This window comes from Dromiciops gliroides, chromosome 6 (genome assembly GCF_019393635.1).
Source record: "Dromiciops gliroides isolate mDroGli1 chromosome 6, mDroGli1.pri, whole genome shotgun sequence".
NCBI lineage: Eukaryota > Metazoa > Chordata > Mammalia > Microbiotheria > Microbiotheriidae > Dromiciops > Dromiciops gliroides.
In genome coordinates, this window is record NC_057866.1 from 238231111 (window position 1) to 238246993 (window position 15883).

Consider the following 15883-nt stretch of genomic DNA (forward strand, 5'->3'; position numbering starts at 1 on the left):
TCATATTATGGAGAAAAGGAGCATGATTCCACAAGGATAAAATAATCCTTGGACACAATGAATTAAATCATCAGGGTTATCTCTGTTTTAGTGGACCCATTCTCACTTAAGGAAGATGGCAATGCCAGTTCAGGGAGGTTACCTGAAGAAAATCCTATTCCTCACCTAAGATTTACCTTTTGGGCAAGATTCCAAAGTGGTTAATTGCTTCAAACAAACAAACAAACAAAACCCTGAATTTAAACACCAAAAAAGGAACAAGGTTGTATATGAAATGATTAATATATACTTTATAGAGCTTTCAAAAATACAAATAAATTCTGCACATTATTTTCAAAACTGGCCTGCTAATCCCTTCTAATCTTCCTTCTTTTCTCTGAATTAAGAAATGCTTCTCAGCCATCATTTCCCACCACAGTCACATTTCCCATACCACACTCCTCCACCATAATTTCTCCACCATTTAAGGAAGATGCCCAGATCTCTTCATTTCCCAGCAGGCTGTACCCCTTCTCCATTTCTGCATCATGCCTCCCTCAAGCCCCTTTCAGATTCCTTTTATGTGCTGACTTCTCCATTAAAGTGTTAGCCCCTTTAAGTGCAGGGACTGTTTTTTTGTTTTTTGTTTTTGCTTGTATTTATATTCCCCCTGCTTACTTAGCACAGTGCCCAACACATAGTACCCATTAAGTGCTTATTGACTGACTGACTGCCCATCAGCCAATTATGGTCATCAGAAATGAATTTTCCTATCATGGAATCATAGATTGAGAACAGAAAAAGAACTTTTGAATTTAACCCCCTTATTTTACAGATGACAAAACTGAGGTGCTAATGGGTTTATTGTCTTGCCTAAGGTCACATAGGTAGTCAAGTGTCAGTTCAGGATTCCAACTGAGATCTCACTCCAAGCCCAGTATACTTGGCATCAAGCCATGCTTCTTTTATTGTTTGTTAATATTAGAAAGGCCTTATCACTCTTTAGCTTTCTAAATATCTGAAAACAAAGCAGCGTTTTTCCAAGATGTCATTTATAAATAAGAAATATAGTATGTAATCTGTGCACATGTTCAGTGATTTGAAATGTAACATTATAAGACACATTCAAAATTTTCTTTAAGAAGAGATCTCATGAAGATGCTTTAAAACCAAATCCTCTGTTCACTGTGCTTCTCTTTTACCCTCCCTTGGAGTTGCTTTGTTGTTGCAAATTGACAACTTTGCAATTAAAGTGATTAATGTTGTACCCTGGTGTTTATGGGGCCTGAGGTCACTAGTCCCAGAAGTGAATGTTCTGTGGGAAACTGTAATATGGAGCCTCTCTACAGAGGGGGAGCCAGAGTCTTTCGGCTTTATGAATGATTGTTGACGTATATTATAGGTGTGTGTGAATGAGAGAATAAGCCACAGTGAATAACGTGAATAGTTTTTATTATCTAATTAGGGCTTGAAGTTCTTCTTTCATTCACTGGGGCCCATGCATAGTTATTAAATTTCTGCTAAACTAAAGAAATTTCATTTGTGAAAATACTGAATTAGGGTATAAGTTTCCATACTGAAAACTCTATAAAATCGTTGGCACGAGCACTTGTTTTAATGATGCCAAATTTCAATTCCACTATTAAAAGACGGCATATATTAGTTTTAAAATGTGACAGTTTAATTGTCTCCTAATTACCAGGATAGAGACACACTGCTCTCCAGCATTTTCGTATCACATCCTTGTTGCAGCGATTAGGCAATTATTCCAAAATTTGTACTCAAATCTGGAAGAATCATAGGCCACTGCAGATAAGATTCTTACTTCTGTTTTATGTTCTTTTTCACCTTTTACCCGTGAATTCACCCCCAGGTTTCTAGTCTGCAAAGAGGGTTTGTATTCGATGATCTTTAAGATTCCTTTCACTTCTAAAATTATCTAAGATGGGTGATGCAAGTAAGGCTAGTTGGAAAGTACCAAGACTTTTTATTTTGGCTCTGACTCTTATAAAGTCAATCACCTTTCAGAATAACACACCCCAGTCACACAGACAGCTTTGTTCTTTTAATTATGTGTGCTTGGGATAGTATTGGGCTAAGGCACTGAGTATCTCAACATGATAACTAGCTCAAGCCCACTGGTTTTACATGAAGGAAAAGGAGAACAATAAGCAAATTGTTAAGCCCATGGCTCGGAGCCATTTCTAGGACATTAGCTACTTTGAAATGCACACACTGAAAAAAATTACTTGTGAGGAACAGCACAGCAGAAAGGGAGCGATACACTTTTCAGTTGTTCACTTGTATATAAATGCAATTCGACTTGGTTTTTTAAAATAGGCGTGTTTTTTTAATGTTTAAACTACCAGTGGCTTTCCATTTGATTTTCATAAGATAAAGTAACATTCCTTGGACAAATGCCAAACAAATCTTTTTTTTTTTTTGAAGAAATAATTTTATCTTTCTTACATTTCCCACTTAACCTTTGATTCTTGGAAATGATAATTCTTTTATGTTCATATACTAGGGATTTTTCTTAGCGAATATAGTCGTGAAATATTTCTATTTATTACAGAGTTATGTTTATTCTTGTTTGGCTTTTGAAACCCTTAATAATCCAACTCTAGACTCTTATCTGTTATTTTTGCAAATTACTCTTCATGCTTAGTTCATTTCGGTTTTCTGTTCTGTGTGCATACATTTCATCTCCTATCTCCAGACTTTTGCATTGGCTGGCCTCCATGCCTGGAATGCACTTCCTCCTCACTTCCACCTATTAGAACCCCCAGCTTTCTTTGAAGTCCAGCACAAATATCACTTCCTACAGGAAACCTCTGCTTGTTCCCCCAGAGGCTAGTGGCATTACCCCAGAAACTACTTTGTAAATATTTAATTTTGTAAGGGGTCTTTTTTTTTTTTTTTGTCTTTCTGTCCCTTCACATTTCCCAGCACATAGTAGGCGCTTTAAAAATTCTTATTGAATAAGTAAATGAAGGAAACAACGATAAATCAAAGAAAATATTCTTTAAAAATTTTTGTACGGGGCAGCTAGATGGCGCAGTGGATAGAACACCAGCCCTGGAGTCAGGAGGACCTGAGTTTAAATCCGGCCTCAGATACTTAACACTTACTAGCTGTGTGACCCTGGGCAAGTCACTTAACCCCAATTGCCTTACTAAAAAAAAAAAAATTTTTTTTTTGTACTTTCCTTAATTCAGACCAACCCCAGACTTGATTAAATAAGCATTTGTTTTAATTCACAGAAGATCTCTCTTAAAATAAATATCTATTTTTAAACTGAGTAAAGCCTGGTTAATCATTTAATATTATGATTTTTATATCACTCAAGTTTGATTTAATAAATGGATGAAAAACATTTATCAAGCATTTGGTATAGGTTAAGCCCTGGGGATTCAAATACAATAGTGAAACAGTCACTCCCCCTAAAGGTCTTACCTCCTAGTGAGGAGAAACCGCATATAAGTAGAAGTGAGTGGTGACCAGAGAAAGGTAGTTTGGTTTGGCACGTCACGGGGTGGTGAATGAAGCCATAAAGAGGAGGCAGCTGCTTCCAGAAGCAATAGTTATGTTTTGATTACTTCTTTTAGAGGAAGAGGTAAAAGTCAGGGTTAAGTGGGGTGGGGTGGGGTGGGTTAAGGAATGGATGGTGAGATGGGGAGACTATTGTCTGGGATTCTCCAGAGAGAGTGGGCCATGTGTGATTGTGGTGGCTGACCTCACCCAATCAGACAAGCATGGCCAATGGTTCCAGAGCTGATGGTGATAGCAAGTACATTATATGTACTGTCATAGTCCATGAGCCTCTGATATTGAGGGAAAGACTCAGTAAGATTTAAGATGTCATGAGTGTCTGTCTGTAAGACACTCATCTTTTGAAGTATTAATAGCTGATAATTTAGCATTTTAAGGTTGGTAAAGAGCTTTAAATACAGCATTCCAATCGATCCTGACAGTTGGTAATGCTTTTACCATTTTCATTTAAAAGATGAAGGAGGGGCAGCTAGGCAGCGCAGTGGATAAAGCACTGGCCCTGGATTCAGGAGTACCTGAGTTCAAATCCGGCCTCAGACACTTGACACTTACTAGCTGTGTGACCCTGGGCAAGTCACTTAACCCCCATTGCCCCGCAAAAAAAAAAAAAAAAAAGATGAAGGAAACCAGTGTGGAAAGAAACAGCAAGTAAGCCACATTGCCTCTGTATAGGACTACTGTAAATTATGGTGGGTGGGTTTGGTTTTTAACCCAACTATCTTAAAGTATTTATTTGATAGACTATCATTTGGAAGAGGGTTTAAGATATTCTCTGTGTTTTCTGAAGTAAGAATTAGGACTCAAAGGCAGATTCCAGTGAGGTTGACTTTGTCTCTGTATAAGGAAGAACGTTTTACAATCAGAGTTGATCAGAAGTGTACCATATTGCCATGTGGAGTTATCAACATCTTTGGGAATGGTCTGAGACCTGAATGTCCAAGCCATCCCTCAGGGATGTCACAGGGAGCAATTTCTGTACAGAATAAGAGTTGGCTCTAGATTACTTCTATCTTTTAAACTTTAAGAGTCTGTGGATATCTTCAATAATCACATTTGAAATAGAAACAGAATACATCTGCTTTCCAGTTATTCGTTAAAAATGGCTATAGGTGAAATCATTATCATTTTCATTTACTTGTTTAGTATAATTTTTATCTTTGTTCTGCATGAGGATCTCAGAGAGGGCCATGAGATGATACAGTAACTCTGGATGTGCCAGGGTCTTTCAAAGTCATCACATCCAACCCCCTTATTATATAAGTAGGGAATGGTAATGCCTAATTTGAACTCAGGTCTATCAACTCTATGTTCAGTCCGTTTTCTGCTGCTTTTTTATATTTATAATTCATTATCTCTGATTCTCGGTTTTTCAGAAGGAACCCAATTTGGGGATTAAGATATAGATATAGGCATCTTATCCACACATATCTGTGTGTGGCTCTCTGGCAAATCTCTCTCTCTCTCTCTATGTGTGTGTGTGTGTGTGTGTATCATATTTGCCATTAAGTGTTACATGCTTTATTTTTTAGCTTGAGTACTTGGATAAAGATTGAAAAATACATTTGTTCTTACATTTTACTAAGTTATATAGATATTTAAGCATCAGTTTTTTAAAACAAGTTTATGATCTCTGCTGTAGCATATTCTCAGCCATCTCTTTGCTAGTTTCAATGGGTAGATGATTTTGTTCTTATATCTAATTGTGAAATTTCACCGAAAGGAAGATTCCACTGTTCTCTGTCTCAATTTGTTTTCTTTACTTGTTGCAATAAACTCAGAAGGTTACCAAAAAAAGTTGGCTTTCAAATAGTAAACATGGAAAGTTACGCCATTTTACGGAGGGTGAGTTTGTATTGCAGTAACAGAATGTTAGTTTAACATCTATTATGGCCACTTTCGGCTTAGCCAACTGTTCAGTTGGTGCCTGCCCTGCCCTAACCTGACTAATTAGCTGTCATTGAAAAATGTAAGTCCCTGCTGGGAATCTTTCAGAGTTCATTGTTCAGTGAAACTCTGAAAGACCCAAGTGAAAGGGCACATTAGGTTTGTTAGCCATCATGCATGTAAGATAGAATATCTCAGTCTCTTGTTTGAAGCCACTGATCATTTAAAATTTAGTCATTCTGACATTTCTTGAATATGGCATGCAGAATCTTGCCTTCAGTCATTATCAGATGCTAAGAAGATCATTCTCATTAAAACAGGACTTGCATCACATTTCCAACTAAAATTGGGTAAATAACTTCTTTAAGTGATTTTAGTGGCCTCATTTGAATAACATACTGTAACTAATAAGTAATCCAAAGTAATAGAGGTGAGTTGCAGCCAATGATACCAAAATAGTTTCTTTTGGACTTTGGACATTGCATGGACAGTGGCCCTGTCTGCACATGTACTCTCCTAGTCTTGTTTTTCTCCCTTTCATATTTAAGGTTAGCTTTTGTTTCCACAACACATACATCATTTGAATCTATAGAGAGGCAACTTGGAACCTGGCTAGAAGGAGGAAATAAATGTGCCTAGCTGAAAAATTCCTCGGAGGTAATCTTTTAAGATATAAAATTTACAAAGCAAATGCACACATTGGCTACAGTAATCCAGTGATTAATTGTAAAAATCAAAGTTAAATGAAAACTGATTGAGAATACAATAAATTTATTGCTAGGTTGAAGATACAGTGACTAAAGGTGCTGCCAGCATCTGAGTTTTCAAGGGAATGCATTCTAAAATCCCTTCAAAATAGGGAACTAGGTAAACACTCTGCTTTATCTGAGACAGATGGAGGAGAACTTGAGATAAGGTGTTAGCAAGAAATACTGTGCCTGGTGTTACTACTTGATTGAAGGAGTCAAGAATTGGAGCCAACACCTATTGATAAGATAAATTAATGTCAGTTCAATTAAGCAAACATTTATTTTATTTTCAAATTTTTATTTATTTTAAAAAATATTTTATTCACTTCTGATTATATTTCTTCCCCCAGTGAACCATCTGTTTGAACAGAGAATTTTTAAAAAGGGCACAGGGAAAGCAGTTCCATAAAACTAAACCAAACATCCCCCAAATCTGACAGTATATGCAGCATTCTACACTTTATTCCCTTATCTTTGCAAGGAAGGGAGGGAGATGTTCAGAACCACAGATTGAATAGTTATCCCTTACTCATCCTAGGGGTTAAGGGTGTGGGCCCCTGTGATCTGGAAAATCTGCAATTTTTTTGGCCCTCCCTTCATACCAGAGAAGTCTGATTTTTTTCCTTTTTCTTTTATGGAGTGTTGATGATACCTCATTGTAAAATTTGTGTCGATATTAATACAAAACAGAGGTTGTATTCATTCCTGAGTTTCCAAACTTTTTCTTTGTCATCTGTGGCTTCTGCAAAACTCCCCTCCAAAATTCCCTTTTAACTTCTCATGCCAACCCATGATATATCAAACCTGTGATGGGGCAAGTCTGAGATGTGGAAGGGATAACTGCATTTTATTCTGGGTTGTTTCATAAAGGAAGAAATATAGTAGTTTATGAAATAATTTCCTTGTTTTTCTTCCAGAGCATCTACTACAACGAAGCCTGAACCTGTTTCAGTTCAGAAGGTAAGTTTTTAATGAAAAAATAGATATGTGTAACATTTAATGACCTCTATTGGGCAAGTCAGTTTTCATATACTTTCCCAGTTAACCCCAATGTCCAAGTTGTTCTCTCATTTTAGTTTCCCCTAAACTTCCTTTACTCAGAGGGTTTGTTGTCATTGTTGTTTTTAATATACCCAGTTACCATCTTTCTTTATTGTGAGATTGGTTTTTAAAGAATTCATGATCTTACCCTCTTCAGAAAGCATGTACAAGTAAAGGTGACAATAATGACCGCCCATCCAAATTATCGACACAAGAGTCATTTGGTGGCAACTTTGTGTCCTAAAAAATGATTTCCACCAAGCCCAGATTCAAAGACATCTCTCTATTCACTTACAAGACTCAACTTGTTACATTTCCCCTGCATTCCTACATTATAATTTGGTTTGGCTGAGTAGGAGTTACTCATTGCTCTTTTTTATCCTCTTGGTGTCAGACGCAATCATACAGCATCATCTTTTATTCTTTAAGAGAAATATATTGCATATAGAAGCAGCATGGTATAGCACTGCTTCACCTCTGACACATACTGGCACAAGTCACTTACTTTTCCGTGGCCCCAGGCCAGTCCTCTAAGACTCTTAAGTTGCAGAGAGGGTGGTGCTATTCTACTGGGATGCAAGATAATTCCCTATACCAGTGAAATCATAGGTTAAGGACCCCTTCTCCCCAGCTACTACTGTAGAGCTTGTTTTTCTCACTTTAGACTTGCTTTAGAAAGTGATTGTTTTGGGGCAGCTAGGTGGCGCAGTGGATAAAGCACCAGCCCTGGATTCAGGAGTTCCTGAGTTCAAATCTGGCCTCAGATACTTGATACTTACTAGCTGTGTGACCTTGAGCAAGTCACTTAACCCCCATTGCCCAACAAAAAAAACAAAACAAAAAAACTGAAAGTGATGTTTTTAAAACAAAAATTTTCCAAGAAGGAAAACTAATTTCACTTTAAAAAATTAGTTCCTTTTCCCATCTGTTAAATATATGTAGATTTTTTAATTTTAAAATGTATTGACATATTTTGTTTTTATATGCTCTTCATTTCTGAGTATATTCCTTCTTCCAGTGAGCTTTCACTTTTAGGAAAGAATAAAAAAGACGGAAAAATCAGTTTGGAACAACTAAGCAAAATATCATTTGAATTTAACAGCATATGCAATATTAATTTTTTTAAATTTTGTAAATAAAGAAAAGCATAATCCTTGATTTCTTTATCTAAAGCATATAACAAACTGATTTTTTTTAGATAAGTGAAAAATATCAAATTTCATATTGAAAGCCACTACAAGTATGGAAGCAGGATTATGGTTTTTTGTTTTGTTTTTGGGTTTTTTTTTTTAGTGAGGCAATTGGGGTTAAGTGACTTGCCCAGGGTCACACAGCTAGTAAGTGTTAAGTGTCTGAGGCCGGATTTGAACTCAGGTCCTCCTGACTCCAGGGCTGGTGCTCTATCCACTGTGCCATCTAGCTGCCCCAGGATTATGTTTTTGAAAGCAGATTATCTACCATATACTTATGACATGTTAAATGCTGGAGAAGTGAAAAAGTGGCATGAACCATTTTAAAGATTTGTTTTTTAGCCTAATGACTATTTGCTTTGCTTTAAAAAAAGTCACTGGGCTTTGAAAATTTTTAATTTAAACAGAAATAATGTGTTTTCTTTAAAATAAGGAATTAGAAATAAGTAGGAAATATAATACTTGCTCCTACCTAATAATGGCATTGTAGATTACAGTGGAACTCATTATATTTATATAATATATTTACATTTGTTATTATTATTATTATTATTATTATTATTACTATTGGAAATAAAGTTAGAGATGGAATTGAATTTGAGAGCCTGCTTTACTGGTATATGTGGTTCAAAAAAAACCTTTTTGTTTGTGTGGGATTAGAAAAGGAATTTATTCAGTTGAAACTTTGTATTATATTTAAATTTGTTATATAATTTTGATGACCATCAAACAGAATAAGAGTTTTTCTGCTTAATTATCTAAATCTTCTGCAAATGTCTTTAAGTTGATTAAAATATATGTACATATTTTGGTTTTGCATCTGTGTTATGCATGTTAGGATCCCTCATTATGCATGCTAAATTATATCCCCTGTTAATTTTTCACCAAGGCATATAGATGATGATGATTCAGCTGCTAACATGACTGTACCTTGTTTTTAATATCAGCTGAATATTCTTTTCAGTTCTCTTTTGCATGTATTTGGTATGTTCTCTGTGTGTCTTATTTTTATTTTACATAGGGCGAACCCAAAGAAGTAGTTAAGCCTGTACCCATTACATCCTCCGCTGTGCCCAAAGTCACTGCCACATCCAGCTTGGCCTACAATAAGGCACCACGGCCTTTTGGGGTTGTATCATCTCCAAAAGTCACATCTATCCCATCACCATCATCTGCCTTCACCCCAGCCCATGCGACCTCTTCATCACATGCTTCCCCTTCGCCAGTGGCTGCTGTCACGCCTCCCCCATTTGCTACACCTGGACTGCATGCTAATGCCAAACCTAGCGCCGACCAGCCTTTACCTGCCTCGAGCCCTGTTAAACCTGCAGTTAATGTCCCACGGCAGCCTGCAGCCCCGAGCCCGTATGCCAGCGACACTGCCCAGGAGCTAGCTGAAGGGCAGAGAAGAGGATCCCAGGCTGACAATAAACAGCAAAATGGGTAGGTGGCCAAAAGGTGCTTTCCCGCTCTTGTCTAGGACTCCTTTTTTTTTTTTTCAGGAAATTTAAGAAAGCACCATAAACCCAAAGCCAGAGAATGCAGCTGCTCTTTTTTTTTTTTAGGGAAGAAGATTGAGATATGAGTTTGATTTGCTTCATTAAAAAAGACGAGTTTATGTGTACACAGCATTCATTTCTATGGTAAAATACATAATCGTAATTATGTATTGTAGTGTGCTATCAGCTTCCTGACATAAGGTGTAATGTGTTGTTGGGTTTTTTACCCCTCAGATACAAGCAGCTGGCACTTAAAATGCAAGGCAGGTCTGGGAAAGGTTTTTTCAATCCCACGCCTCATCCCCCAATCTTACTGCTTTCAGGTGGTCACCAAGAAGGAATATTCAGTGGCTTACAGTTGCTACCTTGCTGGTACATATTATTTGGAATTGAAGGGGAAATGAGAAATTTGTGGTCAGGGCTTTAAGGAAGAATAGCCCTTCTCCACCCCAAAGTCTGAATTTGACTAGAATCTATATATGCAGTAGTTAAGGCAAAAAACCTGATAACATTATAAGACATTGAGACTCAGAATTGAGATTTATGCTTTCTTTTTGTTCAAACAAAATATGCTTCTAAAAAACAAACAGAGGGCAGCTAGGTGGTGCAGTGGATAAAGCACCAGCCCTGGATTCAGGAGGACCTGAGTTCAAATCTGACCTCAGACACTTGACACTTACTGGCTGTGTGACCTCGGGCAAGTCACTTAACCCTCATTGCCCCACCCAAAAAAGGGGGGGGGTTAAAAAAAAGAAAAGAAATGTGATCTCAGTGAAGATTTCTTTTTTTTTTACTGCCGTCTTTTATTCTTACATCACCGTTATTTCCAAAAATATCTTGATTCCTCTCCTCCATCTCCCCTATAACAAGAAATTATCAAAAAGGAAGAAAGAAAACACAGCCCAGCAAATCTTTAGCACCACACATGACACATTGAGGAGTATTCCATCCCTGTTGTCTTCCACATCTGCAGTGAAGCTGCAAAAGTGCATCCTTGTGTCTCTTCCTCCAGGCCATGCTTGGTCATTATAATTTCCTAGCATTGAGTCTGATTATCATCATTCTTTCCATTTACACGGTTCTGGTCACTGTTTATATTGCTTTCCTGGCTCTGCATCCTTCATAAAAGCCTTCCAGTGAAGATGTTTCCAGAATGAATTTGAACTCTTGGGATATCACCATTTAAATGAAAACAGATATTTGAAGATAATAATTGGAAAGTCTTGGTGACTTTTCAGTGCACAGTATGCTTTTTTTTAGGACTGGCTTAAAGTGTTAACTAATTTTTATTGCGTCCTTAGCCTTCAAATTGTCCACCTCCGTTTCAGAACTCTCTGTTGCTGGAGAAAAGGTCATTTTACTCTCCAGAGGTCAAAACAGACTTTGTGGGGGCAGCTAGGTGGCGCAGTGGATAGAGCACAGGCCCTGGATTCAGGAGTACCTGAGTTCAAATCCGGCCTCAGACACTTAACATTTACTAGCTGTGTGACCCTGGGCAAGTCACTTAACCCCAATTGCCTCACTTAAAAAAAAAAAAAACAACAGACTTTGTAAAATAATTTTGATGAGATCCATTGCAGGAATGTGGAACTGAGTGGAGAAAGGGAAAAATACAAGAAGTGCACATGACAGCCTTAAAAATGCCAATTTTAGAGACAGTACAATGAAAGCAATGATAAAGCTCAGTTCTTTCTATTGAAATGATCTCTTCTGCATGCTAATTCACATAATGAAGATGCTTTGTTTCATATTGCACTGCTGTCATGACAACGTTTGGGCACTGAAACAGAAGATGGCAATATTCCATGCATCTTAGAAAAAGGAAAAAAGCAGGTGGTCTAATTGACTTGCTACTGTGTATAGATCTGGTTTTGTACAGTGTCTCTGTGTGTGTGTGTGTTTATGTGTGTTTAATTTGATGACAACTAGTGTCCTAAGAAATATGTGTTTTCATTTCATGCTTGAGATCATCCAAAATTGAGATTTAGAAAACAATTTAACCCAGTAGCAACCCAAGAAAATACTCTTTTAAAAAAAGTATTGGGGCAGCTAGATGGCACAGTGCATAGAGCACCGGCCCTGGAGTCAGGAGGACCTGAGTTCAAATCCGGCCTCAGACACTTAATACTTACTAGCTGTGTGACCCTGGGCAAGTCACTTAACCCCAATTGCCTCACTTAAAAAAAAGTATCAAAGAATTTCAGAATTAGAGAGGTTTGGGGAGTCATCCAGATTAATGCCTAAAAGAATTTCCTCCATGGCATACTTGAGAAGAGATCATACAGCTTTTGTTTGAAGTCTTGAGCAGCTAGGTGGTGCTATGGATAGAGTGCCAGACCTTGAATCAGGATGACCTGAGTTCAAATCTGGCCTCAGACACTTATTAGCTGTGTGACCCTGAGAAAGTCGCTTAACCCTATTTGCCTCACTTTCCTCATCTGTAAAATGAGCTAGAAAAAGAAGAGTTGGACATGACTGAAATAACTGAAGACTAATGACAAACAAAATCCCCTACTTCTTGAAGCATCTCATTCCACTTTTCATAGCTCTTAGCTCAAGATTATATTTACCTCCTTCCTACTCTGACCCATTGCTACTAGTTCTGACCTTGGAGCCAAATAGGGCAAGTTTAATACCTCTTCTCTGATCTAATCTTCCCATTTCTTTCTTTCTTTCTTTTTTTGGTGAGGCAATTGGGGTTAAGTGACTTGCCCAGGGTCACACAGCTAGTAAGTGTTAAGTGTCTGAGGCCGGATTTGAACTCAGGTACTCCTGAATCCAGGGCCTGTGCTCTATCCACTGTGCCATCTAGCTGCCCCCTAATCTTCCCATTTCTTCACCCATTTTTCATAAGGCCTTCCTTTTCATTATTCTGGTTGCTTTCTGCTGTATTTTCTAGCTTATCAGTGAAATCTTTGGCAATACTTCTTAGGTTTCTTTTGGAAATACCATTTTAGCCTCTGTGCTTCACCAGAAGTGTTGTGACATATATTGGGAGCTTCTTTTCCCCATCTTGGATAAGTATCTGGGAGGACAATAGAGCAGACCCATAACTACCTCAGTAACCCCCAGTGGGAAGCTTAGCAACCACCCCTGCTCAGCTTTTCTTCTTATTCTTCCTAAGTGACATCCTACCTCATTTGGATCTTCTCTGTCCTTCTTTGGACAACAAGCAGCTGCTTTTTACATCAGTCTCTTTTCTCTTAGGGAAGGATTTAAAATTCATTTCTTAGCTCCAAGTCTTTAGTTGCCCTTGTTCTTTTCTTTCTCTTCTGTCTGGTAGTCTTCAACGCTCTAACCTTGTTGTTGTTGGTCTTTTCTCAGAGATGACCAATGATATCAGGAGGGTGATGTCTTGACTTGCAAGTGAATTGCATTTGAGTAAGGCAGAGTTTTGCAGAGTTATGAGGCTCACTCTCTCCTCCAGAGTCGTCAGAGTCCAGTGGCAAGATATAGCTCAGGACGACTTGTAATGGCTCCGGATGCAGTGGGAGATCGTGACCTTTTTAAGCAAGGCTCTTTCCCAGGTCTCAGTTCATCTGAGGCAACACTCATTCAGTGATTAAAGGAACCTTCTAGTCTTATAGTATGGGGAAGGGACCAGCCTTGCCTCATTAGACTCTTTCTTCTTTGATTTCTCATAAAGAAACTGTGGGTGTGTGTGTTTATGAAATGCTGAATTTCCTCTGATAACTCTAAAGAGTTATCACACAAATTTCTTCCCCTTTGCTTTAAGAAGTAAGATCTGTCTCCACTTAGAGTAAGGTAGCAGTCACATAGTTTGCTACTGAGTGAAAATTGCCTACTCTCCATTTTACCTGGAAGCAAGATCTTCAGTCCTTGTCTTCTTTTCTTGTATGGCAAACTATTAGTGGGGGACTGAAACTCCAGAATTGTCACTTGTCTCACCTTTTAGCTCTCAGCTAACACCTTAGTTTCCCTTCCCTTCTTTTACTTCTTCCTTGGTGTTACCATTCTTCTTAAATCTTCCACTTCCTCTTCTTTCTCCTCTTGTCATTCAAGCCTTCCTTCTGTTGATGCCTCTTCTTGCATCCTTCATCTTCTTTCCTTAGGATTGAATTATACGTAGGATAATGGACCTACATAGGTCATAGGCTAGCAGATTTGGAGTGAGAAAGAACCTTAGAAGTCATCAACTCCAGTCTTTCTGAAGGAGGGGCATATTAAGGATATCCTTAACCTGAAGTATAAAAATATTAAGTGACTTTCCTGAAATCTACCTTCTCTTTCAGAAGGAGTCTCCTCTTTAATTTTTCTTCCCTAAGTTCTGTTTATAACCTTAATCTTAATGTTTTCTTTTTAAGAATATCCCCAGTTGAAAATTATCTTTACATGTAACTAGAGAATAATAAAATACTCTTATGCTGTATATTTTGTTTACATATTGTTGTTCGCATTTTGTTTCCTCTATTAGACTGAGCTCTTTGAGACCAGAGGCTGGGGTTGCCCTTTTTTTTTTTTTTGTATCCTCATAACTTAGCACAGTACCTGGTGCATAGTAAGCATTTAATAAATACTTCTTGACTGACTGGCCTAGTCCACAATCCCCAAATTTTCTAAATCACTTCAGTTTCTTGCCCCCAGCCTTTTCTTTCAGAAAATGGAAATAAAATCATGTTATTCATTAACCTTAGCACTGTAGAAAACCATTTTTTAAAAAATTAAAGTTTGGGGGAAAAAAATAAGTGGCACAAGTAATATTATGCACATTTTTCTGGTGACTGAATTTGCTGCATTTCTACTGTCATAAGCCCATTTAAATAAATGTCAAGTGTCTTTATGAAATTACAAATGCATGTTATTAACCACTGAGTTTGGCACTTAGGTGGTGCAGTAGATTGAGTGCCAGCCCTGAAGTCAGAAAGCTGTCTTCTTAGTTCAAAACTGGCCTTAGACACTTATTAGCTGTGTGACCTTGGGCAAGTCACTTAATGCTATTTGCCTCAGTTTCCTCATCTGTAAAATAAGCTAGAGAATGATATGACAAACCATATCAAGAAAGCAACAAAGAACTGAATTAATACTCCAGAATGAAGTCATTCTCAATTCTAGAGATGTATTCCCAGGGGTTTAGGGTCTTTACTTACAATAACTTTTTTTTTGTTATATGTATATGTCTAAAATCGTAGGAGAGGTTATCAAGCATTCAGCTTCCCAAGATGTGCCTAGTACCATGGTGGATAAGGTGGGAAATACAAAATAAATAAAAGATAGGTGTTAATTATCCAGTTTTACCTACAAAAGGTTATTAAAAATGAAATTTCCCAAGACTTGCTTGTAGCAATAGTTGACTTTGGTAGGTAGGTAAATTAAAATTCTGATAGCAAGCTCATCAATATGTGGTGAAATAACAGACTTTTAGAAAGGGCTATTCATAACACTTGAAACTTTGACATCTTAACTCATGAGAACTTGCGCCTCCAGTCTAATAGCGTTAACCTTACTTTACCTAGTTGCCTCCATTCTGAATCATATTAAAAGATAATATCTAATGTTTTAAAGAAACTCAGAGCAATTCTGTTCCAATCCCACAAACATCAATTTAATAAAATCAAAGTTTGGCAAAAACAAAAAAGTTAAGTGACATAAGTAATATTACACCCATTTTTCTGTTGAGTGAATTTGCTGAGTTTCTGCTGTCATAAGCCCATTTAAATAAATGTCAAGTACCTTTATGAAATTATAAATACATGTTATTAAGCATTGTGCTAAGCACTTGAGATAGTTGATAAAAAGACAGTCCCTGTTTTCTTTTTTCCTTTTAACATAAAAGTATTTTATTATTTTCCAGTTACATGTAAAGATAGTTTTCAACATTTGTTTTTATAAGATTTTGAGGGGGCAGCTAAGTGGCACAGTGGATAAAGCACCGGCCCTGGAGTCAGGAGGACCTGAGTTCAAATTTGGCCTCAGACACTTGACACTTACTAGCTGTGTGACCCTGGGCAAGTCACTTAAGCCCCACTGC

The 15883-nt window shown here is 37.5% G+C and overlaps 1 protein-coding gene across 8 annotated transcripts in view; it reads left to right on the plus strand.

The window, feature by feature from the left end:
* Nucleotides 1-15883, plus strand: part of PDLIM5 (PDZ and LIM domain 5) — a 214671-nt gene that overhangs the window by 110551 nt on the left and 88237 nt on the right. For 3 of the 8 annotated variants that reach the window (XM_043971438.1, XM_043971439.1, XM_043971442.1), the window contains exons 4-5: nucleotides 7082-7124; nucleotides 9744-9838. In XM_043971438.1, coding sequence (XP_043827373.1) covers nucleotides 7082-7124; nucleotides 9744-9838 — 138 coding nt within the window. Of the gene's footprint in view, nucleotides 1-7081; nucleotides 7125-9416; nucleotides 9839-15883 lie in introns of all 8 variants that reach the window. The other 5 variants (XM_043971440.1, XM_043971441.1, XM_043971443.1 and 2 more) reach the window with 2 other exon arrangements.